Genomic DNA, 26,090 nt, shown 5'->3' with positions numbered 1-26,090 from the left:
AGATTATAAAGAGTAATGTGAAAACATTGGTGTTTTGAATGACAACACGAATAAGGCTCTGGTAAGACTGTTTTTGTTTGTTATCAATTAAAAACGCTGGCTTACTATAAAGTAAATTGCTAAACGTTAAGATACCAATATACATAATTTACAAGGATATCTTTTCATCTGAAATACATAGAACATAAAAATTATTGCAATGCCTCAAAGGATCAATTGTATATAACAAAAGAATCGGCCTCTAAAAGAGATCGCATTCCAGGAAAAATCCCTTTTAAGAAACAAAGTTTATTTGATAATGTTTACACTTTGTACACTTATCTATTTTTTTTTCGAATTTTCATTCAGAATGTAGCATATTTTGTAAAGGGTAGGTTTGATCTGAAGTTCATACCTTGTTAAACGTTACTACTCACGTGTTTTACACAAGTCCCCTTGATAACCAGCATCACATCCTGTCAAACAAGTCCCATTAATATTGGAACATTGGTTGACGTCACGACAGTGCCCGCATTTTTGAAGGCAGTTATCTCCAAATGATCCCTGGTCACAAGCTGGTGAGAGAAAAATTGTTTTGCTGTAAACAAAACCTCCTAAGTAATGGCAATTTTTTAAAAAACTATATCTTTAGAATAAATTAAATGGCAACCAATTTATATAAGTATAAATTGAGTTGGAAGAGTTTGTCCATTATAAACCGTGAATTCATACTTTAAAAAAAATATCATTAAGTTTTGCAATTGCAAATTTGTTTTCTTTATTTTTTTTTTAAAATTCCGAATGTGCAGGATACATTTGCGGATAATTGATTTTTAACGCTAATAGAAAAAATCCAATCGGAATAGTTTATTTATGTAAAATTTTTGCATTTTCTAAACCAATTTAAATTTCTCATATTTAATTTAGCGGTAGTAGGGCAAAAAGACCATATCGATATATTTTGCAAAAATGTATGTATAAATGTATTTTGAATTATCTGCATTTTTTTTTATATATATTTTACTTTTAAAATAAAGTCATTTTATGATTAATATCTAGTATCTAGAAGTTAGCAATGTTACCCTTAGCAAGCACCTACATTTTAATTTCTAAAATGGATTTTAATAATATGAAACTTAAAAGTACTTATCGCTATCTAACAAATAAACAGCTTCATATAATGACCCATTTCTTTTGGCAAAACAACATTTACAAACCTGACTGGCTATTTATACATTTAAATGAAATCTTTTAATACTGATACATGTGTGTCATTATTGATCACATTGATTGTTTATCTATAGACTTTAAACAGATTTGAAGCATATCAATATATCTTTTTTCAACCGATCGACTTAGTTCAAATAATAAACTGTGTATGCAATAAAGTACCATCTTGACAGTCATATCCCTGCCATCCAGGGTTACACCCAGAATCACAAGAACCATTGAATCTGTTACAACCATCGCAGGTGTCTTTACATCTGTCAGCACAATCCAGTCCAAAGAATCCGTATGGGCAAGCTTAAGTTAATATATAATGTAGTAATCAAAATCTACCTACATATATAATGGATGCTTGCCATTTCGCCAACTAAAATATAAGTCAAAGTAGTTTTTCCGGTTCTTTAATTGAATGAATTATATTTTCACTCACGTGTTTGGCATGTTTCCCCATGATAACCAATTTCGCATCCCGTTAAACAAGACCCGTTGGTGTGGACGCACTGAGTTAAGTCATGACAGTGTCCACATTCTTGTTGACATTCAGCACCATAATATCCTTGACCACATGCTATTAAAAACACACAATGTTTACTTATACATTACCAGTTGGTCGATACAAAGGAACGAAAATTAAAAAAAAATGTTTGCCGAACAACTTCAGAGAGCGATTTTATTTTCCGGTCAAAACCTAAAATATGTTTTCTTTTATGATGTTAATTCAATGATTAACTAATTCCAAAGAAAAGATTATAAAGAGTAATGTGAAAACATTGGTGTTTTGAATGACAACACGAATAAGGCTCTGGTAAGACTGTTTTTGTTTGTTATCAATTAAAAACGCTGGCTTACTATAAAGTAAATTGCTAAACGTTAAGATACCAATATACATAATTTACAAGGATATCTTTTCATCTGAAATACATAGAACATAAAAATTATTGCAATGCCTCAAAGGATCAATTGTATATAACAAAAGAATCGGCCTCTAAAAGAGATCGCATTCCAGGAAAAATCCCTTTTAAGAAACAAAGTTTATTTGATAATGTTTACACTTTGTACACTTATCTATTTTTTTTTCGAATTTTCATTCAGAATGTAGCATATTTTGTAAAGGGTAGGTTTGATCTGAAGTTCATACCTTGTTAAACGTTACTACTCACGTGTTTTACACAAGTCCCCTTGATAACCAGCATCACATCCTGTCAAACAAGTCCCATTAATATTGGAACATTGGTTGACGTCACGACAGTGCCCGCATTTTTGAAGGCAGTTATCTCCAAATGATCCCTGGTCACAAGCTGGTGAGAGAAAAATTGTTTTGCTGTAAACAAAACCTCCTAAGTAATGGCAATTTTTTAAAAAACTATATCTTTAGAATAAATTAAATGGCAACCAATTTATATAAGTATAAATTGAGTTGGAAGAGTTTGTCCATTATAAACCGTGAATTCATACTTTAAAAAAAATATCATGAAGTTTTGCAATTGCAAATTTGTTTTCTTTATTTTTTTTTAAAATTCCGAATGTGCAGGATACATTTGCGGATAATTGATTTTTAACGCTAATAGAAAAAATCCAATCGGAATAGTTTATTTATGTAAAATTTTTGCATTTTCTAAACCAATTTAAATTTCTCATATTTAATTTAGCGGTAGTAGGGCAAAAAGACCATATCGATATATTTTGCAAAAATGTATGTATAAATGTATTTTGAATTATCTGCATTTTTTTTTATATATATTTTACTTTTAAAATAAAGTCATTTTATGATTAATATCTAGTATCTAGAAGTTAGCAATGTTACCCTTAGCAAGCACCTACATTTTAATTTCTAAAATGGATTTTAATAATATGAAACTTAAAAGTACTTATCGCTATCTAACAAATAAACAGCTTCATATAATGACCCATTTCTTTTGGCAAAACAACATTTACAAACCTGACTGGCTATTTATACATTTAAATGAAATCTTTTAATACTGATACATGTGTGTCATTATTGATCACATTGATTGTTTATCTATAGACTTTAAACAGATTTGAAGCATATCAATATATCTTTTTTCAACCGATCGACTTAGTTCAAATAATAAACTGTGTATGCAATAAAGTACCATCTTGACAGTCATATCCCTGCCATCCAGGGTTACACCCAGAATCACAAGAACCATTGAATCTGTTACAACCATCGCAGGTGTCTTTACATCTGTCAGCACAATCCAGTCCAAAGAATCCGTATGGGCAAGCTTAAGTTAATATATAATGTAGTAATCAAAATCTACCTACATATATAATGGATGCTTGCCATTTCGCCAACTAAAATATAAGTCAAAGTAGTTTTTCCGGTTCTTTAATTGAATGAATTATATTTTCACTCACGTGTTTGGCATGTTTCCCCATGGTAACCAACTTCGCATCCCGTTAAACAAGACCCGTTGGTGTGGACGCACTGAGTTAAGTCATGACAGTGTCCACATTCTTGTTGACATTCAGCACCATAATATCCTTGACCACATGCTATTAAAAACACACAATGTTTACTTATACATTACCAGTTGGTCGATACAAAGGAACGAAAATTAAAAAAAAATGTTTGCCGAACAACTTCAGAGAGCGATTTTATTTTCCGGTCAAAACCTAAAATATGTTTTCTTTTATGATGTTAATTCAATGATTAACTAATTCCAAAGAAAAGATTATAAAGAGTAATGTGAAAACATTGGTGTTTTGAATGACAACACGAATAAGGCTCTGGTAAGACTGTTTTTGTTTGTTATCAATTAAAAACGCTGGCTTACTATAAAGTAAATTGCTAAACGTTAAGATACCAATATACATAATTTACAAGGATATTTTTTCATCTGAAATACATAGAACATAAAAATTATTGCAATGCCTCAAAGGATCAATTGTATATAACAAAAGAATTGGCCTCTAAAGGAGATCGCATTCCAGGAAAAATCCCTTTTAAGAAACAAAGTTTATTTGATAATGTTTACACTTTGTACACTTATCTATTTTTTTTTCGAATTTTCATTCAGAATGTAGCATATTTTGTAAAGGGTAGGTTTGATCTGAAGTTCATACCTTGTTAAACGTTATTACTCACGTGTTTTACACAAGTCCCCTTGATAACCAGCATCACATCCTGTCAAACAAGTCCCATTAATATTGGAACATTGGTTGACGTCACGACAGTGCCCGCATTTTTGAAGGCAGTTATCTCCAAATGATCCCTGGTCACAAGCTGGTGAGAGAAAAATTGTTTTGCTGTAAACAAAACCTCCTAAGTAATGGCAATTTTTTAAAAAACTATATCTTTAGAATAAATTAAATGGCAACCAATTTATATAAGTATAAATTGAGTTGGAAGAGTTTGTCCATTATAAACCGTGAATTCATACTTTAAAAAAAATATCATTAAGTTTTGCAATTGCAAATTTGTTTTCTTTATTTTTTTTTTAAAATTCCGAATGTGCAGGATACATTTGCGGATAATTGATTTTTAACGCCAATAGAAAAAAATCCAATTGGAATAGTTTATTTATGTATAATTTTTGCATTTTCTAAACCAATTTAAATTTCTCATATTCAATTTAGCGGTAGTAGGGCAAAAAGACCATATCGATATATTTTGCAAAAATCCATGTATAAATGTATTTTGAATTATCTGCATTTTTTTTTTATATATATTTTACTTTTAAAATAAAGTCATTTTATAATTAATATCTAGTATCTAGAAGTTAGCAATGTTACCCTTAGCAAGCACCTACATTTTAATTTCTAAAATGGATTTTAATAATATGAAACTTAAAAGTACTTATCGCTATCTAACAAATAAACAGCTTCATATAATGACCCATTTCTTTTGGCAAAACAACATTTACAAACCTGACTGGCTATTTATACATTTAAATGAAATCTTTTAATACTGATACATGTGTGTCATTATTGATCACATTGATTGTTTATCTATAGACTTTAAACAGATTTGAAGCATATCAATATATCTTTTTTCAACCGATCGACTTAGTTCAAATAATAAACTGTGTATGCAATAAAGTACCATCTTGGCAGTCATATCCCTGCCATCCAGGGTTACACCCAGAATCACAAGAACCATTGAATCTGTTACAACCATCGCAGGTGTCTTTACATCTGTCAGCACAATCCAGTCCAAAGAATCCGTATGGGCAAGCTTAAGTTAATATATAATGTAGTAATCAAAATCTACCTACATATATAATGGATGCTTGCCATTTCGCCAACTAAAATATAAGTCAAAGTAGTTTTTCCGGTTCTTTAATTGAATGAATTATATTTTCACTCACGTGTTTGGCATGTTTCCCCATGATAACCAATTTCGCATCCCGTTAAACAAGACCCGTTGGTGTGGACGCACTGAGTTAAGTCATGACAGTGTCCACGTTCTTGTTGACATTCAGCACCATAATATCCTTGACCACATGCTATTAAAAACACACAATGTTTACTTATACATTACCAGTTGGTCGATACAAAGGAACGAAAATTAAAAAAAAATGTTTGCCGAACAACTTCAGAGAGCGATTTTATTTTCCGGTCAAAACCTAAAATATGTTTTCTTTTATGATGTTAATTCAATGATTAACTAATTCCAAAGAAAAGATTATAAAGAGTAATGTGAAAACATTGGTGTTTTGAATGACAACACGAATAAGGCTCTGGTAAGACTGTTTTTGTTTGTTATCAATTAAAAACGCTGGCTTACTATAAAGTAAATTGCTAAACGTTAAGATACCAATATACATAATTTACAAGGATATCTTTTCATCTGAAATACATAGAACATAAAAATTATTGCAATGCCTCAAAGGATCAATTGTATATAACAAAAGAATCGGCCTCTAAAAGAGATCGCATTCCAGGAAAAATCCCTTTTAAGAAACAAAGTTTATTTGATAATGTTTACACTTTGTACACTTATCTATTTTTTTTTCGAATTTTCATTCAGAATGTAGCATATTTTGTAAAGGGTAGGTTTGATCTGAAGTTCATACCTTGTTAAACGTTACTACTCACGTGTTTTACACAAGTCCCCTTGATAACCAGCATCACATCCTGTCAAACAAGTCCCATTAATATTGGAACATTGGTTGACGTCACGACAGTGCCCGCATTTTTGAAGGCAGTTATCTCCAAATGATCCCTGGTCACAAGCTGGTGAGAGAAAAATTGTTTTGCTGTAAACAAAACCTCCTAAGTAATGGCAATTTTTTAAAAAACTATATCTTTAGAATAAATTAAATGGCAACCAATTTATATAAGTATAAATTGAGTTGGAAGAGTTTGTCCATTATAAACCGTGAATTCATACTTTAAAAAAAATATCATTAAGTTTTGCAATTGCAAATTTGTTTTCTTTATTTTTTTTTAAAATTCCGAATGTGCAGGATACATTTGCGGATAATTGATTTTTAACGCTAATAGAAAAAATCCAATCGGAATAGTTTATTTATGTATAATTTTTGCATTTTCTAAACCAATTTAAATTTCTCATATTTAATTTAGCGGTAGTAGGGCAAAAAGACCATATCGATATATTTTGCAAAAATGTATGTATAAATGTATTTTGAATTATCTGCATTATTTTATATATATTTTACTTTTAAAATAAAGTCATTTTATAATTAATATCTAGTATCTAGAAGTTAGCAACGTTACCCTTAGCAAGCACTTAAATTTTAATTTCTAAAAATGGATTTTAATAATATGAAACTTAAAAGTACTTATCGCTATCTAACAAATAAACAGCTTCATATAATGACCCATTTCTTTTGGCAAAACAACATTTACAAACCTGACTGGCTATTTATACATTTAAATGAAATCTTTTAATACTGATACATGTGTGTCATTATTGATCACATTGATTGTTTATCTATAGACTTTAAACAGATTTGAAGCATATCAATATATCTTTTTTCAACCGATCGACTTAGTTCAAATAATAAACTGTGTATGCAATAAAGTACCATCTTGGCAGTCATATCCCTGCCATCCAGGGTTACACCCAGAATCACAAGAACCATTGAATCTGTTACAACCATCGCAGGTGTCTTTACATCTGTCAGCACAATCCAGTCCAAAGAATCCGTATGGGCAAGCTTAAGTTAATATATAATGTAGTAATCAAAATCTACCTACATATATAATGGATGCTTGCCATTTCGCCAACTAAAATATAAGTCAAAGTAGTTTTTCCGGTTCTTTAATTGAATGAATTATATTTTCACTCACGTGTTTGGCATGTTTCCCCATGATAACCAATTTCGCATCCCGTTAAACAAGACCCGTTGGTGTGGACGCACTGAGTTAAGTCATGACAGTGTCCACATTCTTGTTGACATTCAGCACCATAATATCCTTGACCACATGCTATTAAAAACACACAATGTTTACTTATACATTACCAGTTGGTCGATACAAAGGAACGAAAATTAAAAGAAAATGTTTGGCGAACAACTTCAGAGAGCGATTTTATTTTCCGGTCAAAACCTAAAATTTGTTTTCTTATATGATGTTAATTCAATGATTAACTAATTCCAAAGAAAAGATTATAAAGAGTAATGTGAAAACATTGGTGTTTTGAATGACAACACGAATAAGGCTCTGGTAAGACTGTTTTTGTTTGTTATCAATTAAAAACGCTGGCTTACTATAAAGTAAATTGCTAAACGTTAAGATACCAATATACATAATTTACAAGGATATCTTTTCATCTGAAATACATAGAACATAAAAATTATTGCAATGCCTCAAAGGATCAATTGTATATAACAAAAGAATCGGCCTCTAAAAGAGATCGCATTCCAGGAAAAATCCCTTTTAAGAAACAAAGTTTATTTGATAATGTTTACACTTTGTACACTTATCTATTTTTTTTTCGAATTTTCATTCAGAATGTAGCATATTTTGTAAAGGGTAGGTTTGATATGAAGTTCATACCTTGTTAAACGTTACTACTCACGTGTTTTACACAAGTCCCCTTGATAACCAGCATCACATCCTGTCAAACAAGTCCCATTAATATTGGAACATTGGTTGACGTCACGACAGTGCCCGCATTTTTGAAGGCAGTTATCTCCAAATGATCCCTGGTCACAAGCTGGTGAGAGAAAAATTGTTTTGCTGTAAACAAAACCTCCTAAGTAATGGCAATTTTTTAAAAAACTATATCTTTAGAATAAATTAAATGGCAACCAATTTATATAAGTATAAATTGAGTTGGAAGAGTTTGTCCATTATAAACCGTGAATTCATACTTTAAAAAAAATATCATTAAGTTTTGCAATTGCAAATTTGTTTTCTTTATCTTTTTTTTTTAAAATTCCGAATGTGCAGGATACATTTGCGGATAATTGATTTTTAACGCTAATAGAAAAAAATCCAATTGGAATAGTTTATTTATGTATAATTTTTGCATTTTCTAAACCAATTTAAATTTCTCATATTCAATTTAGCGGTAGTAGGGCAAAAAGACCATATCGATATATTTTGCAAAAATCCATGTATAAATGTATTTTGAATTATCTGCATTTTTTTTTATATATATTTTACTTTTAAAATAAAGTCATTTTATAATTAATATCTAGTATCTAGAAGTTAGCAATGTTACCCTTAGCAAGCACCTACATTTTAATTTCTAAAATGGATTTTAATAATATGAAACTTAAAAGTACTTATCGCTATCTAACAAATAAACAGCTTCATATAATGACCCATTTCTTTTGGCAAAACAACATTTACAAACCTGACTGGCTATTTATACATTTAAATGAAATCTTTTAATACTGATACATGTGTGTCATTATTGATCACATTGATTGTTTATCTATAGACTTTAAACAGATTTGAAGCATATCAATATATCTTTTTTCAACCGATCGACTTAGTTCAAATAATAAACTGTGTATGCAATAAAGTACCATCTTGGCAGTCATATCCCTGCCATCCAGGGTTACACCCAGAATCACAAGAACCATTGAATCTGTTACAACCATCGCAGGTGTCTTTACATCTGTCAGCACAATCCAGTCCAAAGAATCCGTATGGGCAAGCTTAAGTTAATATATAATGTAGTAATCAAAATCTACCTACATATATAATGGATGCTTGCCATTTCGCCAACTAAAATATAAGTCAAAGTAGTTTTTCCGGTTCTTTAATTGAATGAATTATATTTTCACTCACGTGTTTGGCATGTTTCCCCATGATAACCAATTTCGCATCCCGTTAAACAAGACCCGTTGGTGTGGACGCACTGAGTTAAGTCATGACAGTGTCCACATTCTTGTTGACATTCAGCACCATAATATCCTTGACCACATGCTATTAAAAACACACAATGTTTACTTATACATTACCAGTTGGTCGATACAAAGGAACGAAAATTAAAAAAAAAATGTTTGCCGAACAACTTCAGAGAGCGATTTTATTTTCCGGTCAAAACCTAAAATATGTTTTCTTTTATGATGTTAATTCAATGATTAACTAATTCCAAAGAAAAGATTATAAAGAGTAATGTGAAAACATTGGTGTTTTGAATGACAACACGAATAAGGCTCTGGTAAGACTGTTTTTGTTTGTTATCAATTAAAAACGCCGGCTTACTATAAAGTAAATTGCTAAACGTTAAGATACCAATATACATAATTTACAAGGATATCTTTTCATCTGAAATACATAGAACATAAAAATTATTGCAATGCCTCAAAGGATCAATTGTATATAACAAAAGAATCGGCCTCTAAAAGAGATCGCATTCCAGGAAAAATCCCTTTTAAGAAACAAAGTTTATTTGATAATGTTTACACTTTGTACACTTATCTATTTTTTTTTCGAATTTTCATTCAGAATGTAGCATATTTTGTAAAGGGTAGGTTTGATCTGAAGTTCATACCTTGTTAAACGTTACTACTCACGTGTTTTACACAAGTCCCCTTGATAACCAGCATCACATCCTGTCAAACAAGTCCCATTAATATTGGAACATTGGTTGACGTCACGACAGTGCCCGCATTTTTGAAGGCAGTTATCTCCAAATGATCCCTGGTCACAAGCTGGTGAGAGAAAAATTGTTTTGCTGTAAACAAAACCTCCTAAGTAATGGCAATTTTTTAAAAAAATATATCTTTAGAATAAATTAAATGGCAACCAATTTATATAAGTATAAATTGAGTTGGAAGAGTTTGTCCATTATAAACCGTGAATTCATACTTTAAAAAAAATATCATTAAGTTTTGCAATTGCAAATTTGTTTTCTTTATTTTTTTTTAAAATTCCGAATGTGCAGGATACATTTGCGGATAATTGATTTTTAACGCTAATAGAAAAAATCCAATCGGAATAGTTTATTTATGTATAATTTTTGCATTTTCTAAACCAATTTAAATTTCTCATATTTAATTTAGCGGTAGTAGGGCAAAAAGACCATATCGATATATTTTGCAAAAATGTATGTATAAATGTATTTTGAATTATCTGCATTTTTTTTATATATATTTTACTTTTAAAATAAAGTCATTTTATAATTAATATCTAGTATCTAGAAGTTAGCAACGTTACCCTTAGCAAGCACTTAAATTTTAATTTCTAAAAATGGATTTTAATAATATGAAACTTAAAAGTACTTATCGCTATCTAACAAATAAACAGCTTCATATAATGACCCATTTCTTTTGGCAAAACAACATTTACAAACCTGACTGGCTATTTATACATTTAAATGAAATCTTTTAATACTGATACATGTGTGTCATTATTGATCACATTGATTGTTTATCTATAGACTTTAAACAGATTTGAAGCATATCAATATATCTTTTTTCAACCGATCGACTTAGTTCAAATAATAAACTGTGTATGCAATAAAGTACCATCTTGGCAGTCATATCCCTGCCATCCAGGGTTACACCCAGAATCACAAGAACCATTGAATCTGTTACAACCATCGCAGGTGTCTTTACATCTGTCAGCACAATCCAGTCCAAAGAATCCGTATGGGCAAGCTAAGGTTAATATATAATGTAGTAATCAAAATCTACCTACATATATAATGGATGCTTGCCATTTCGCCAACTAAAATATAAGTCAAAGTAGTTTTTCCGGTTCTTTAATTGAATGAATTATATTTTCACTCACGTGTTTGGCATGTTTCCCCATGATAACCAACTTCGCATCCCGTTAAACAAGACCCGTTGGTGTGGACGCACTGAGTTAAGTCATGACAATGTCCACATTCTTGTTGACATTCAGCACCATAATATCCTTGACCACATGCTATTAAAAACACACAATGTTTACTTATACATTACCAGTTGGTCGATACAAAGGAACGAAAATTAAAAAAAAATGTTTGCCGAACAACTTCAGAGAGCGATTTTATTTTCCGGTCAAAACCAAAAATATGTTTTCTTTTATGATGTTAATTCAATGATTAACTAATTCCAAAGAAAAGATTATAAAGAGTAATGTAAAAACATTGGTGTTTTGAATGACAACACGAATAAGGCTCTGGTAAGACTGTTTTTGTTTGTTATCAATTAAAAACGCTGGCTTACTATAAAGTAAATTGCTAAACGTTAAGATACCAATATACATAATTTACAAGGATATTTTTTCATCTGAAATACATAGAACATAAAAATTATCGCAATGCCTCAAAGGATCAATTGTATATAACAAAAGAATCGGCCTCTAAAGGAGATCGCATTCCAGGAAAAATCCCTTTTAAGAAACAAAGTTTATTTGATAATGTTTACACTTTGTACACTTATCTATTTTTTTTTCGAATTTTCATTCAGAATGTAGCATATTTTGTAAAGGGTAGGTTTGATCTGAAGTTCATACCTTGTTAAACGTTACTACTCACGTGTTTTACACAAGTCCCCTTGATAACCAGCATCACATCCTGTCAAACAAGTCCCATTAATATTGGAACATTGGTTGACGTCACGACAGTGCCCGCATTTTTGAAGGCAGTTATCTCCAAATGATCCCTGGTCACAAGCTGGTGAGAGAAAAATTGTTTTGCTGTAAACAAAACCTCCTAAGTAATGGCAATTTTTTAAAAAACTATATCTTTAGAATAAATTAAATGGCAACCAATTTATATAAGTATAAATTGAGTTGGAAGAGTTTGTCCATTATAAACCGTGAATTCATACTTTAAAAAAAATATCATTAAGTTTTACAATTGCAAATTTGTTTTCTTTATTTTTTTTTAAAATTCCGAATGTGCAGGATACATTTGCGGATAATTGATTTTTAACGCTAATAGAAAAAATCCAATCGGAATAGTTTATTTATGTATAATTTTTGCATTTTCTAAACCAATTTAAATTTCTCATATTCAATTTAGCGGTAGTAGGGCAAAAAGACCATATCGATATATTTTGCAAAAATGTATGTATAAATGTATTTTGAATTATCTGCATTTTTTTTATATATATTTAACTTTTAAAATAAAGTCATTTTATAATTAATATCTAGTATCTAGAAGTTAGCAACGTTACCCTTAGCAAGCACTTACATTTTAATTTCTAAAATTGGATTTTAATAATATGAAACTTAAAAGTACTTATCGCTATCTAACAAATAAACAGCTTTATATAATGACCCATTTCTTTTGGCAAAACAACATTTACAAACCTGACTGGCTATTTATACATTTAAATGAAATCTTTTAATACTGATACATGTGTGTCATTATTGATCACATTGATTGTTTATCTATAGACTTTAAACAGATTTGAAGCATATCAATATATCTTTTTTCAACCGATCGACTTAGTTCAAATAATAAACTGTGTATGCAATAAAGTACCATCTTGGCAGTCATATCCCTGCCATCCAGGGTTACACCCAGAATCACAAGAACCATTGAATCTGTTACAACCATCGCAGGTGTCTTTACATCTGTCAGCACAATCCAGTCCAAAGAATCCGTATGGGCAAGCTTAAGTTAATATATAATGTAGTAATCAAAATCTACGTACATATATAATGGATGCTTGCCATCTCGCCAACTAAAATATAAGTCAAAGTAGTTTTTTGGTTCTTTAATTGAATGAATTATATTTTCACTCACGTGTTTGGCATGTTTCCCCATGATAACCAACTTCGCATCCCGTTAAACATGACCCGTTGGTGTGGACGCACTGAGTTAAGTCATGACAGTGTCCACATTCTTGTTGACATTCAGCACCATAATATCCTTGACCACATGCTATTAAAAACACACAATGTTTACTTATACATTACCAGTTGGTCGATACAAAGGAACGAAAAAAAAAATGTTTGCCGAACAACTTCAGAGTGCGATTTTATTTTCCGGTCAAAACCTAAAATATGTTTTCTTTTATGATGTTAATTCAATGATTAACTAATTCCAAAGAAAAGATTATAAAGAGTAATGTGAAAACATTGGTGTTTTGAATGACAACACGAATAAGGCTCTGGTAAGACTGTTTTTGTTTGTTATCAATTAAAAACGCTGGCTTACTATAAAGTAAATTGCTAAACGTTAAGATACCAATATACATAATTTACAAGGATATTTTTTCATCTGAAATACATAGAACATAAAAATTATTGCAATGCCTCAAAGGATCAATTGTATATAACAAAAGAATTGGCCTCTAAAGGAGATCGCATTCCAGGAAAAATCCCTTTTAAGAAACAAAGTTTATTTGATAATGTTTACACTTTGTACACTTATCTATTTTTTTTTTCCCATTTTCATTCAGAATGTAGCATATTTTGTAAAGGGTAGGTTTGATCTGAAGTTCATACCTTGTTAAACGTTACTACTCACGTGTTTTACACAAGTCCCCTTGATAACCAGCATCACATCCTGTCAAACAAGTCCCATTAATATTGGAACATTGGTTGACGTCACGACAGTGCCCGCATTTTTGAAGGCAGTTATCTCCAAATGATCCCTGGTCACAAGCTGGTGAGAGAAAAATTGTTTTGCTGTAAACAAAACCTCCTAAGTAATGGCAATTTTTTAAAAAACTATATCTTTAGAATAAATTAAATGGCAACCAATTTATATAAGTATAAATTGAGTTGGAAGAGTTTGTCCATTATAAACCGTGAATTCATACTTTAAAAAAAAAATCATTAAGTTTTGCAATTGCAAATTTGTTTTCTTTATTTTTTTTTTAAAATTCCGAATGTGCAGGATACATTTGCGGATAATTGATTTTCAACGCCAATAGAAAAAAATCCAATTGGAATAGTTTATTTATGTATAATTTTTGCATTTTCTAAACCAGTTTAAATTTCTCATATTCAATTTAGCGGTAGTAGGGCAAAAAGACCATATCGATATATTTTGCAAAAATCTATGTATAAATGTATTTTGAATTATCTGCATTTTTTTTATATATATTTTACTTTTAAAATAAAGTCATTTTATAATTAATATCTAGTATCTAGAAGTTAGCATTGTTACCCTTAGCAAGCACCTACATTTTAATTTCTAAAACTGGATTTTAATAATATGAAACTTAAAAGTACTTATCGCTATCTAACAAATAAACAGCTTCATATAATGACCCATTTCTTTTGGCAAAACAACATTTACAAACCTGACTGGCTATTTATACATTTAAATGAAATCTTTTCATACTGATACATGTGTGTCATTATTGATCACATTGATTGTTTATCTATAGACTTTAAACAGATTTGAAGCATATCAATATATCTTTTTTCAACCGATCGACTTAGTTCAAATAATAAACTGTGTATGCAATAAAGTACCATCTTGGCAGTCATATCCCTGCCATCCAAGGTTACACCCAGAATCACAAGAACCATTGAATCTGTTACAACCTTCGCAGGTGTCTTTACATATGTCAGCACAATCCAGTCCAAAGAATCCGTATGGGCAAGCTTAAGTTAATATATAATGTAGTAATCAAAATCTACCTACATATATAATGGATGCTTGCCATTTCGCCAACTAAAATATAAGTCAAAGTAGTTTTTTGGTTCTTTAATTGAATGAATTATATTTTCACTCACGTGTTTGGCATGTTTCCCCATGATAACCAACTTCGCATCCCGTTAAACATGACCCGTTGGTGTGGACGCACTGAGTTAAGTCATGACAGTGTCCACATTCTTGTTGACATTCAGCACCATAATATCCTTGACCACATGCTATTAAAAACACACAATGTTTACTTATACATTACCAGTTGGTCGATACAAAGGAACGAAAAATAAAATGTTTGCCGAACAACTTCAGAGAGCGATTTTATTTTCCGGTCAAAACCTAAAATATGTTTTCTTTTATGATGTTAATTCAATGATTAACTAATTCCAAAGAAAAGATTATAAAGAGTAATGTGAAAACATTGGTGTTTTGAATGACAACACGAATAAGGCTCTGGTAAGACTGTTTTTGTTTGTTATCAATTAAAAACGCTGGCTTACTATGAAGTAAATTGCTAAACGTTAAGATACCAATATACATAATTTACAAGGATATTTTTTCATCTGAAATACATAGAACATAAAAATTATTGCAATGCCTCAAAGGATCAATTGTATATAACAAAAGAATTGGCCTCTAAAGGAGATCGCATTCCAGGAAAAATCCCTTTTAAGAAACAAAGTTTATTTGATAATGTTTACACTTTGTACACTTATCTATTTTTTTTTCGAATTTTCATTCAGAATGTAGCATATTTTGTAAAGGGTAGGTTTGATCTGAAGTTCATACCTTGTTAAACGTTACTACTCACGTGTTTTACACAAGTCCCCTTGATAACCAGCATCACATCCTGTCAAACAAGTCCCATTAATATTGGAACATTGGTTGACGTCACGACAGTGCCCGCATTTTTGAAGGCAGTTATCTCCAAATGATCCTTGGTCACAAGCTGGTGAGAGAAAAATTGTTTTGCTGTAAACAAAACCTCCTAAGTAATGGCAATTTTTTTAAAAAACTATATCTTTAGAATAAATTAAATGGCAACCAATTTATATAAGTATAAATTGAGTTGGAAGAGTTTGTCCATTATAAACCGTGAATTCATACTTTAAAAAAAATATCATTAATTTTGCAATTGCAAATTTGTTTTCTTTATTTATTTTTAAAATTCCGAATGTGCAGGATACATTTGCGGATAATTGATTTTTAACGCTAATAGAAAAAATCCAATCGGAATAGTTTATTTATGTATAATTTTTGCATTTTCTAAACCAATTTAAATTTCTCATATTCAATTTAGCGGTAGTAGGGCAAAAAGACCATATCGATATATTTTGCAAAAATGTATGTATAAATGTATTTTGAATTATCTGCATTTTTTTTTATATATATTTTACTTTTAAAATAAAGTCATTTTATAATTAATATCTAGTATCTAGAAGTTAGCAACGTTACCCTTAGCAAGCACTTACATTTTAATTTCTAAAATTGGATTTTAATAATATGAAACTTAAAAGTACTTATCGCTATCTAACAAATAAACAGCTTCATATAATGACCCATTTCTTTTGGCAAAACAACATTTACAAACCTGACTGGCTATTTATACATTTAAATGAAATCTTTTAATACTGATACATGTGTGTCATTATTGATCACATTGATTGTTTATCTATAGACTTTAAACAGATTTGAGGCATATCAATATATCTTTTTTCAACCGATCGACTTAGTTCAAATAATAAACTGTGTATGCAATAAAGTACCATCTTGGCAGTCATATCCCTGCCATCCAGGGTTACACCCAGAATCACAAGAACCATTGAATCTGTTACAACCATCGCAGGTGTCTTTACATCTGTCAGCACAATCCAGTCCAAAGAATCCGTATGGGCAAGCTTAAGTTAATATATAATGTAGTAATCAAAATCTACCTACATATATAATGGATGCTTGCCATCTCGCCAACTAAAATATAGGTAAAAGTAGTTTTTTGGTTCTTTAATTGAATGAATTATATTTTCACTCACGTGTTTGGCATGTTTCCCCATGATAACCAACTTCGCATCCCGTTAAACATGACCCGTTGGTGTGGACGCACTGAGTTAAGTCATGACAGTGTCCACATTCTTGTTGACATTCAGCACCATAATATCCTTGACCACATGCTATTAAAAACACACAATGTTTACTTATACATTACCAGTTGGTCGATACAAAGGAACGAAAAAAAAAATGTTTGCCGAACAACTTCAGAGTGCGATTTTATTTTCCGGTCAAAACCTAAAATATGTTTTCTTTTATGATGTTAATTCAATGATTAACTAATTCCAAAGAAAAGATTATAAAGAGTAATGTGAAAACATTGGTGTTTTGAATGACAACACGAATAAGGCTCTGGTAAGACTGTTTTTGTTTGTTATCAATTAAAAACGCTGGCTTACTATAAAGTAAATTGCTAAACGTTAAGATACCAATATACATAATTTACAAGGATATTTTTTCATCTGAAATACATAGAACATAAAAATTATTGCAATGCCTCAAAGGATCAATTGTATATAACAAAAGAATTGGCCTCTAAAGGAGATCGCATTCCAGGAAAAATCCCTTTTAAGAAACAAAGTTTATTTGATAATGTTTACACTTTGTACACTTATCTATTTTTTTTTTCCCATTTTCATTCAGAATGTAGCATATTTTGTAAAGGGTAGGTTTGATCTGAAGTTCATACCTTGTTAAACGTTACTACTCACGTGTTTTACACAAGTCCCCTTGATAACCAGCATCACATCCTGTCAAACAAGTCCCATTAATATTGGAACATTGGTTGACGTCACGACAGTGCCCGCATTTTTGAAGGCAGTTATCTCCAAATGATCCCTGGTCACAAGCTGGTGAGAGAAAAATTGTTTTGCTGTAAACAAAACCTCCTAAGTAATGGCAATTTTTTAAAAAACTATATCTTTAGAATAAATTAAATGGCAACCAATTTATATAAGTATAAATTGAGTTGGAAGAGTTTGTCCATTATAAACCGTGAATTCATACTTTAAAAAAAAAATCATTAAGTTTTGCAATTGCAAATTTGTTTTCTTTATTTTTTTTTTAAAATTCCGAATGTGCAGGATACATTTGCGGATAATTGATTTTCAACGCCAATAGAAAAAAATCCAATTGGAATAGTTTATTTATGTATAATTTTTGCATTTTCTAAACCAGTTTAAATTTCTCATATTCAATTTAGCGGTAGTAGGGCAAAAAGACCATATCGATATATTTTGCAAAAATCTATGTATAAATGTATTTTGAATTATCTGCATTTTTTTTATATATATTTTACTTTTAAAATAAAGTCATTTTATAATTAATATCTAGTATCTAGAAGTTAGCATTGTTACCCTTAGCAAGCACCTACATTTTAATTTCTAAAACTGGATTTTAATAATATGAAACTTAAAAGTACTTATCGCTATCTAACAAATAAACAGCTTCATATAATGACCCATTTCTTTTGGCAAAACAACATTTACAAACCTGACTGGCTATTTATACATTTAAATGAAATCTTTTCATACTGATACATGTGTGTCATTATTGATCACATTGATTGTTTATCTATAGACTTTAAACAGATTTGAAGCATATCAATATATCTTTTTTCAACCGATCGACTTAGTTCAAATAATAAACTGTGTATGCAATAAAGTACCATCTTGGCAGTCATATCCCTGCCATCCAAGGTTACACCCAGAATCACAAGAACCATTGAATCTGTTACAACCTTCGCAGGTGTCTTTACATATGTCAGCACAATCCAGTCCAAAGAATCCGTATGGGCAAGCTTAAGTTAATATATAATGTAGTAATCAAAATCTACCTACATATATAATGGATGCTTGCCATTTCGCCAACTAAAATATAAGTCAAAGTAGTTTTTTGGTTCTTTAATTGAATGAATTATATTTTCACTCACGTGTTTGGCATGTTTCCCCATGATAACCAACTTCGCATCCCGTTAAACATGACCCGTTGGTGTGGACGCACTGAGTTAAGTCATGACAGTGTCCACATTCTTGTTGACATTCAGCACCATAATATCCTTGACCACATGCTATTAAAAACACACAATGTTTACTTATACATTACCAGTTGGTCGATACAAAGGAACGAAAAATAAAATGTTTGCCGAACAACTTCAGAGAGCGATTTTATTTTCCGGTCAAAACCTAAAATATGTTTTCTTTTATGATGTTAATTCAATGATTAACTAATTCCAAAGAAAAGATTATAAAGAGTAATGTGAAAACATTGGTGTTTTGAATGACAACACGAATAAGGCTCTGGTAAGACTGTTTTTGTTTGTTATCAATTAAAAACGCTGGCTTACTATGAAGTAAATTGCTAAACGTTAAGATACCAATATACATAATTTACAAGGATATTTTTTCATCTGAAATACATAGAACATAAAAATTATTGCAATGCCTCAAAGGATCAATTGTATATAACAAAAGAATTGGCCTCTAAAGGAGATCGCATTCCAGGAAAAATCCCTTTTAAGAAACAAAGTTTATTTGATAATGTTTACACTTTGTACACTTATCTATTTTTTTTCCCATTTTCATTCAGAATGTAGCATATTTTGTAAAGGGTAGGTTTGATCTGAAGTTCATACCTTGTTAAACGTTACTACTCACGTGTTTTACACAAGTCCCCTTGATAACCAGCATCACATCCTGTCAAACAAGTCCCATTAATATTGGAACATTGGTTGACGTCACGACAGTGCCCGCATTTTTGAAGGCAGTTATCTCCAAATGATCCTTGGTCACAAGCTGGTGAGAGAAAAATTGTTTTGCTGTAAACAAAACCTCCTAAGTAATGGCAATTTTTTTAAAAAACTATATCTTTAGAATAAATTAAATGGCAACCAATTTATATAAGTATAAATTGAGTTGGAAGAGTTTGTCCATTATAAACCGTGAATTCATACTTTAAAAAAAATATCATTAATTTTGCAATTGCAAATTTGTTTTCTTTATTTATTTTTAAAATTCCGAATGTGCAGGATACATTTGCGGATAATTGATTTTTAACGCTAATAGAAAAAATCCAATCGGAATAGTTTATTTATGTATAATTTTTGCATTTTCTAAACCAATTTAAATTTCTCATATTCAATTTAGCGGTAGTAGGGCAAAAAGACCATATCGATATATTTTGCAAAAATGTATGTATAAATGTATTTTGAATTATCTGCATTTTTTTTTATATATATTTTACTTTTAAAATAAAGTCATTTTATAATTAATATCTAGTATCTAGAAGTTAGCAACGTTACCCTTAGCAAGCACTTACATTTTAATTTCTAAAATTGGATTTTAATAATATGAAACTTAAAAGTACTTATCGCTATCTAACAAATAAACAGCTTCATATAATGACCCATTTCTTTTGGCAAAACAACATTTACAAACCTGACTGGCTATTTATACATTTAAATGAAATCTTTTAATACTGATACATGTGTGTCATTATTGATCACATTGATTGTTTATCTATAGACTTTAAACAGATTTGAGGCATATCAATATATCTTTTTTCAACCGATCGACTTAGTTCAAATAATAAACTGTGTATGCAATAAAGTACCATCTTGGCAGTCATATCCCTGCCATCCAGGGTTACACCCAGAATCACAAGAACCATTGAATCTGTTACAACCATCGCAGGTGTCTTTACATCTGTCAGCACAATCCAGTCCAAAGAATCCGTATGGGCAAGCTTAAGTTAATATATAATGTAGTAATCAAAATCTACCTACATATATAATGGATGCTTGCCATCTCGCCAACTAAAATATAGGTAAAAGTAGTTTTTTGGTTCTTTAATTGAATGAATTATATTTTCACTCACGTGTTTGGCATGTTTCCCCATGATAACCAACTTCGCATCCCGTTAAACATGACCCGTTGGTGTGGACGCACTGAGTTAAGTCATGACAGTGTCCACATTCTTGTTGACATTCAGCACCATAATATCCTTGACCACATGCTATTAAAAACACACAATGTTTACTTATACATTACCAGTTGGTCGATACAAAGGAACGAAAATTAAAAAAAAATGTTTGCCGAACAACTTCAGAGAGCGATTTTATTTTCCGGTCAAAACCTAAAATATGTATTCTTTTATGATGTTAATTCAATGATTAACTAATTCCAAAGAAAAGATTATAAAGAGTAATGTGAAAACATTGGTGTTTTGAATGACAACACGAATAAGGCTCTGGTAAGACTGTTTTTGTTTGTTATCAATTAAAAACGCTGGCTTACTATGAAGTAAATTGCTAAACGTTAAGATACCAATATACATAATTTACAAGAATATCTTTTCATCTGTAATACATAGAACATAAAAATTATTGCAATGCCTCAAAGGATCAATTGTATATAACAAAAGAATTGGCCTCTAAAGGAGATCGCATTCCAGGAAAAATCCCTTTCAAGAAACAAAGTTTATTTGATAATGTTTACACTTTGTACACTTATCTATTTTTTTTTTCGAATTTTCATTCAGAATGTAGCATATTTTGTAAAGGGTAGGTTTGATCTGAAGTTCATACCTTGTTAAACGTTACTACTCACGTGTTTTACACAAGTCCCCTTGATAACCAGCATCACATCCTGTCAAACAAGTCCCATTAATATTGGAACATTGGTTGACGTCACGACAGTGCCCGCATTTTTGAAGGCAGTTATCTCCAAATGATCCCTGGTCACAAGCTGGTGAGAGAAAAATTGTTTTGCTGTAAACAAAACCTAAGTAATGGCAATTTTTTAAAAAACTATATCTTTAGAATAAATTTAATGGCAACCAATTTATATAAGTATCAATTGAGTTGGAAGAGTTTGTCCATTATAAACCGTGAATTCATACTTTAAAAAATATATCATTAAGTTTTGCAATTGCAAATTTGTTTTCTTTATTTTTTTTTTTAAAATTCCGAATGTGCAGGATACGTTTGCGGATAATTGATTTTCAACGCCAATAGAAAAAAATCCAATTGGAATAGTTTATTTATGTATAATTTTTGCATTTTCTAAACCAATTTAAATTTCTCATATTCAATTAAGCGGTAGTAGGGCAAAAAGACCATATCGATATATTTTGCAAAAATCCATGTATTAATGTATTTTGAATTATCTGCAATTTTTTTTATATATATTTTACTTTTAAAATAAAGTCATTTTATAATTAATATCTAGTATCTAGAAGTTAGCAATGTTACCCTTAGCAAGCACCTACATTTTAATTTTTAAAATGGATTTTAATAATATGAAACTTAAAAGTACTTATCGCTATCTAACAAATAAACAGCTTCATATAATGACCCATTTCTTTTGGCAAAACAACATTTACAAACCTGACTGGCTATTTATACATTTAAATGAAATCTTTTAATACTGATACATGTGTGTCATTATTGATCACATTGATTGTTTATCTATAGACTTTAAACAGATTTGAAGCATATCAATATATCTTTTTTCAACCGATCGACTTAGTTCAAATAATAAACTGTGTATGCAATAAAGTACCATCTTGGCAGTCATATCCCTGCCATCCAGGGTTACACCCAGAATCACAAGAACCATTGAATCTGTTACAACCATCGCAGGTGTCTTTACATCTGTCAGCACAATCCAGTCCAAAGAATCCGTATGGGCAAGCTTAAGTTAATATATAATGTAGTAATCAAAATCTACCTACATATATAATGGATGCTTGCCATTTCGCCAACTAAAATATAAGTCAAAGTAGTTTTTCCGGTTCTTTAATTGAATGAATTATATTTTCACTCACGTGTTTGGCATGTTTCCCCATGATAACCAACTTCGCATCCCGTTAAACAAGACCCGTTGGTGTGGACGCACTGAGTTAAGTCATGACAGTGTCCACATTCTTGTTGACATTCAGCACCATAATATCCTTGACCACATGCTATTAAAAACACACAATGTTTACTTATACATTACCAGCTGGTCGATACAAAGGAACGAAAATTAAAAAAAAATGTTTGCCAAACAACTTCAGAGAGCGATTTTATTTTCCGGTCAAAACCTAAAATATGTATTCTTTTATGATGTTAATTCAATGATTAACTAATTCCAAAGAAAAGATTATAAAGAGTAATGTGAAAATATTGGTGTTTTGAATGACAACACGAATAAGGCTCTGGTAAGACTGTTTTTGTTTGTTATCAATTAAAAACGCTGGCTTACTATAAAGTAAATTGCTAAACGTTAAGATACCAATATACATAATTTACAAGGATATTTTTTCATCTGAAATACATAGAACATAAAAATTATTGCAATGCCTCAAAGGATCAATTGTATATAACAAAAGAATTGGCCTCTAAAGGAGATCGCATTCCAGGAAAAATCCCTTTCAAGAAACAAAGTTTATTTGATAATGTTTACACTTTGTACACTTATCTATTTTTTTTTCGAATTTTCATTCAGAATGTAGCATATTTTGTAAAGGGTAGGTTTGATCTGAAGTTCATACCTTGTTAAACGTTACTACTCACGTGTTTTACACAAGTCCCCTTGATAACCAGCATCACATCCTGTCAAACAAGTCCCATTAATATTGGAACATTGGTTGACGTCACGACAGTGCCCGCATTTTTGAAGGCAGTTATCTCCAAATGATCCCTGGTCACAAGCTGGTGAGAGAAAAATTGTTTTGCTGTAAACAAAACCTCCTAAGTAATGGCAATTTTTTTAAAAAACTATATCTTTAGAATAAATTAAATGGCAACCAATTTATTTAAGTATAAATTGAGTTGGAAGAGTTTGTCCATTATAAACCGTGAATTCATACTTTAAAAAAAATATCATTAATTTTGCAATTGCAAATTTGTTTTCTTTATTTATTTTTAAAATTCCGAATGTGCAGGATACATTTGCGGATAATTGATTTTTAACGCTAATAGAAAAAATCCAATCGGAATAGTTTATTTATGTATAATTTTTGCATTTTCTAAACCAATTTAAATTTCTCATATTCAATTTAGCGGTAGTAGGGCAAAAAGACCATATCGATATATTTTGCAAAAATCTATGCATAAATGTATTTTGAATTATCTGCATTTTTTTTTTATATATATTTAACTTTTAAAATAAAGTCATTTTATAATTAATATCTAGTATCTAGAAGTTAGCAACGTTACCCTTAGCAAGCACTTACATTTTAATTTCTAAAATTGGATTTTAATAATATGAAACTTAAAAGTACTTATCGCTATCTAACAAATAAACAGCTTCATATAATGACCCATTTCTTTTGGCAAAACAACATTTACAAACCTGACTGGCTATTTATACATTTAAATGAAATCTTTTAATACTGATACATGTGTGTCATTATTGATCACATTGATTGTTTATCTATAGACTTTAAACAGATTTGAGGCATATCAATATATCTTTTTTCAACCGATCGACTTAGTTCAAATAATAAACTGTGTATGCAATAAAGTACCATCTTGGCAGTCATATCCCTGCCATCCAGGGTTACACCCAGAATCACAAGAACCATTGAATCTGTTACAACCATCGCAGGTGTCTTTACATCTGTCAGCACAATCCAGTCCAAAGAATCCGTATGGGCAAGCTTAAGTTAAAATATAATGTAGTAATCAAAATCTACCTACATATATAATGGATGCTTGCCATCTCGCCAACTAAAATATAAGTCAAAGTAGTTTTTTGGTTCTTTAATTGAATGAATTATATTTTCACTCACGTGTTTGGCATGTTTCCCCATGATAACCAACTTCGCATCCCGTTAAACATGACCCGTTGGTGTGGACGCACTGAGTTAAGTCATGACAGTGTCCACATTCTTGTTGACATTCAGCACCATAATATCCTTGACCACATGCTATTAAAAACACACAATGTTTACTTATACATTACCAGTTGGTCGATACAAAGGAACGAAAAAAAAAATGTTTGGCGAACAACTTCAGAGAGCGATTTTATTTTCCGGTCAAAACCTAAAATATGTTTTCTTTTATGATGTTAATTCAATGATTAACTAATTCCAAAGAAAAGATTATAAAGAGTAATGTGAAAACATTGGTGTTTTGAATGACAACACGAATAAGGCTCTGGTAAGACTGTTTTTGTTTGTTATCAATTAAAAACGCTGGCTTACTATGAAGTAAATTGCTAAACGTTAAGATACCAATATACATAATTTACAAGGATATCTTTTCATCTGTAATACATAGAACATAACAATAACAATTATTGCAATGCCTCAAAGGATCAATTGTATATAACAAAAGAATTGGCCTCTAAAGGAGATCGCATTCCAGGAAAAATCCCTTTTAAGAAACAAAGTTTATTTGATAATGTTTACACTTTGTACACTTATCTATTTTTTTTTTCGAATTTTCATTCAGAATGTAGCATATTTTGTAAAGGGTAGGTTTGATCTGAAGTTCATACCTTGTTAAACGTTACTACTCACGTGTTTTACACAAGTCCCCTTGATAACCAGCATCACATCCTGTCAAACAAGTCCCATTAATATTGGAACATTGGTTGACGTCACGACAGTGCCCGCATTTTTGAAGGCAGTTATCTCCAAATGATCCCTGGTCACAAGCTGGTGAGAGAAAAATTGTTTTGCTGTAAACAAAACCTCCTAAGTAATGGCAATTTTTTTAAAAAACTATATCTTTAGAATAAATTAAATGGCAACCAATTTATATAAGTATAAATTGAGTTGGAAGAGTTTGTCCATTATAAACCGTGAATTCATACTTTAAAAAAAATATCATTAAGTTTTACAATTGCAAATTTGTTTTCTT

General features: G+C 30.6%; 1 protein-coding gene across 1 annotated transcript in view; it reads right to left on the bottom strand.

Moving 5' to 3' along the window:
• LOC128160776 (fibrillin-3-like) overlaps positions 1 to 26,090 on the bottom strand; it is a 68,600-nt gene that overhangs the window by 28,176 nt on the left and 14,334 nt on the right. The window contains exons 10-44 of the mRNA XM_052824106.1: positions 25,748 to 25,885; positions 25,016 to 25,153; positions 24,752 to 24,883; positions 23,796 to 23,933; positions 23,066 to 23,203; positions 22,801 to 22,932; positions 21,847 to 21,984; positions 21,116 to 21,253; positions 20,852 to 20,983; positions 19,897 to 20,034; positions 19,173 to 19,310; positions 18,909 to 19,040; positions 17,953 to 18,090; positions 17,227 to 17,364; positions 16,963 to 17,094; positions 16,008 to 16,145; positions 15,283 to 15,420; positions 15,019 to 15,150; positions 14,063 to 14,200; positions 13,337 to 13,474; positions 13,073 to 13,204; positions 12,119 to 12,256; positions 11,389 to 11,526; positions 11,124 to 11,255; positions 10,170 to 10,307; positions 9,174 to 9,305; positions 8,216 to 8,353; positions 7,221 to 7,352; positions 6,268 to 6,405; positions 5,273 to 5,404; positions 4,316 to 4,453; positions 3,586 to 3,723; positions 3,321 to 3,452; positions 1,372 to 1,503; positions 417 to 554 (exon numbers count right to left, since the gene is read on the bottom strand). Of these exons, the coding sequence (XP_052680066.1) occupies positions 417 to 554; positions 1,372 to 1,503; positions 3,321 to 3,452; positions 3,586 to 3,723; positions 4,316 to 4,453; positions 5,273 to 5,404; positions 6,268 to 6,405; positions 7,221 to 7,352; positions 8,216 to 8,353; positions 9,174 to 9,305; positions 10,170 to 10,307; positions 11,124 to 11,255; positions 11,389 to 11,526; positions 12,119 to 12,256; positions 13,073 to 13,204; positions 13,337 to 13,474; positions 14,063 to 14,200; positions 15,019 to 15,150; positions 15,283 to 15,420; positions 16,008 to 16,145; positions 16,963 to 17,094; positions 17,227 to 17,364; positions 17,953 to 18,090; positions 18,909 to 19,040; positions 19,173 to 19,310; positions 19,897 to 20,034; positions 20,852 to 20,983; positions 21,116 to 21,253; positions 21,847 to 21,984; positions 22,801 to 22,932; positions 23,066 to 23,203; positions 23,796 to 23,933; positions 24,752 to 24,883; positions 25,016 to 25,153; positions 25,748 to 25,885 (4,752 nt within the window). The remainder of the gene's footprint in view (positions 1 to 416; positions 555 to 1,371; positions 1,504 to 3,320; positions 3,453 to 3,585; positions 3,724 to 4,315; positions 4,454 to 5,272; positions 5,405 to 6,267; positions 6,406 to 7,220; positions 7,353 to 8,215; positions 8,354 to 9,173; positions 9,306 to 10,169; positions 10,308 to 11,123; positions 11,256 to 11,388; positions 11,527 to 12,118; positions 12,257 to 13,072; positions 13,205 to 13,336; positions 13,475 to 14,062; positions 14,201 to 15,018; positions 15,151 to 15,282; positions 15,421 to 16,007; positions 16,146 to 16,962; positions 17,095 to 17,226; positions 17,365 to 17,952; positions 18,091 to 18,908; positions 19,041 to 19,172; positions 19,311 to 19,896; positions 20,035 to 20,851; positions 20,984 to 21,115; positions 21,254 to 21,846; positions 21,985 to 22,800; positions 22,933 to 23,065; positions 23,204 to 23,795; positions 23,934 to 24,751; positions 24,884 to 25,015; positions 25,154 to 25,747; positions 25,886 to 26,090) is intronic.

Source organism: Crassostrea angulata, chromosome 8 (assembly GCF_025612915.1).
Source record: "Crassostrea angulata isolate pt1a10 chromosome 8, ASM2561291v2, whole genome shotgun sequence".
Lineage (NCBI taxonomy): Eukaryota > Metazoa > Mollusca > Bivalvia > Ostreida > Ostreidae > Magallana > Magallana angulata.
Note: the sequence above shows the minus strand (reverse complement) of the source record. Positions and strands in the feature narration are given on the sequence as shown.